At 39.1% G+C, this 728-nt stretch overlaps 1 protein-coding gene across 1 annotated transcript; it reads right to left on the reverse strand.

Moving 5' to 3' along the window:
* Window positions 1–289: 289 nt before the first annotated feature.
* Window positions 290–717, reverse strand: LOC113464223 (putative fatty acyl-CoA reductase CG5065). Its single transcript, XM_026812959.1, has 2 exons — window positions 527–717; window positions 290–437 (listed from the first exon to the last, which is right to left on the reverse strand). Exons 1-2 carry the CDS (start codon window positions 715–717, stop codon window positions 290–292), a joined length of 339 nt encoding a protein of 112 aa, XP_026668760.1.
* Window positions 718–728: the final 11 nt, after the last annotated feature.

A 728-nucleotide genomic window follows, 5' to 3' on the forward strand; every position in this document is an offset into this window, starting at 1 on the left:
CATTAGTTCTATGAAGTGACTCCAGTCTAACTGTTTCATATCAAATGAAAATTCCTCTAGATCGGTAGCATTCATGCGATTTATAATACTCCTCACATTGTCGGCTTTTATCACCCAAGAAGTATTCATAAAGTAGGACAACACTCGAAAGTGCTTAGTTGCCATGTATACCATCTTCGACGCCCTGAAAGAAAAAATAAATAATTGTTGCATATATAAACATGGATAATAGCTGTGCAATGAAATATATTTAACTGAATCGAGTTTGCATAATTGTTACAGAACGTACCTAAATAAAGAGCACGAATGGATACCAGATCATCTTGGCGGATGGGTATTCTTCAACTCTACGGTAAAAAACGGGTCTGTACTCACAGAGTACTAGTGGGTTCCAGTCAGACGATGCATAATTGTACATCTGTGGTTCGTTTCTTTCCCTTAATGAATGCGATACGATCAATTATTCATGGGTTTTCTTTGAAAGAGGTAAAATAATTAGGGTTGTGAAATCGCTAAATAATGATACCTGTTGACAACGTAATCCCAAATCGCAGACAGGAGGCCGTTAGTGGCCATGTCGACTGGAACGAAGTCGCTTGTTCCATCCGATCTTATAGGCACTGCATGTACCAAACCCAAAGATATCAGTGATGTTGCAACCATAGGACCATTCATCGAGTCCAGCCATCCAGGATACGGTTCCCGTATCGCATTCATAACTATTTAAA

Source organism: Ceratina calcarata, unplaced genomic scaffold, assembly GCF_001652005.2.
Source record: "Ceratina calcarata isolate Rehan_Ccalc_2016 unplaced genomic scaffold, ASM165200v1 scaffold3024, whole genome shotgun sequence".
NCBI lineage: Eukaryota > Metazoa > Arthropoda > Insecta > Hymenoptera > Apidae > Ceratina > Ceratina calcarata.

Bases quoted from the DNA above. Each gene is read 5' to 3' on its own strand.
- LOC113464223 (XM_026812959.1), bottom strand. From the start codon at position 717: ATGAATGCGATACGGGAACCGTATCCTGGATGGCTGGACTCGATGAAT. The intron at 438-526 runs GTATCATTATTT...GCATTCATTAAG, and splicing joins TGGGATTACGTTGTCAACAG to GGAAAGAAACGAACCACAGA.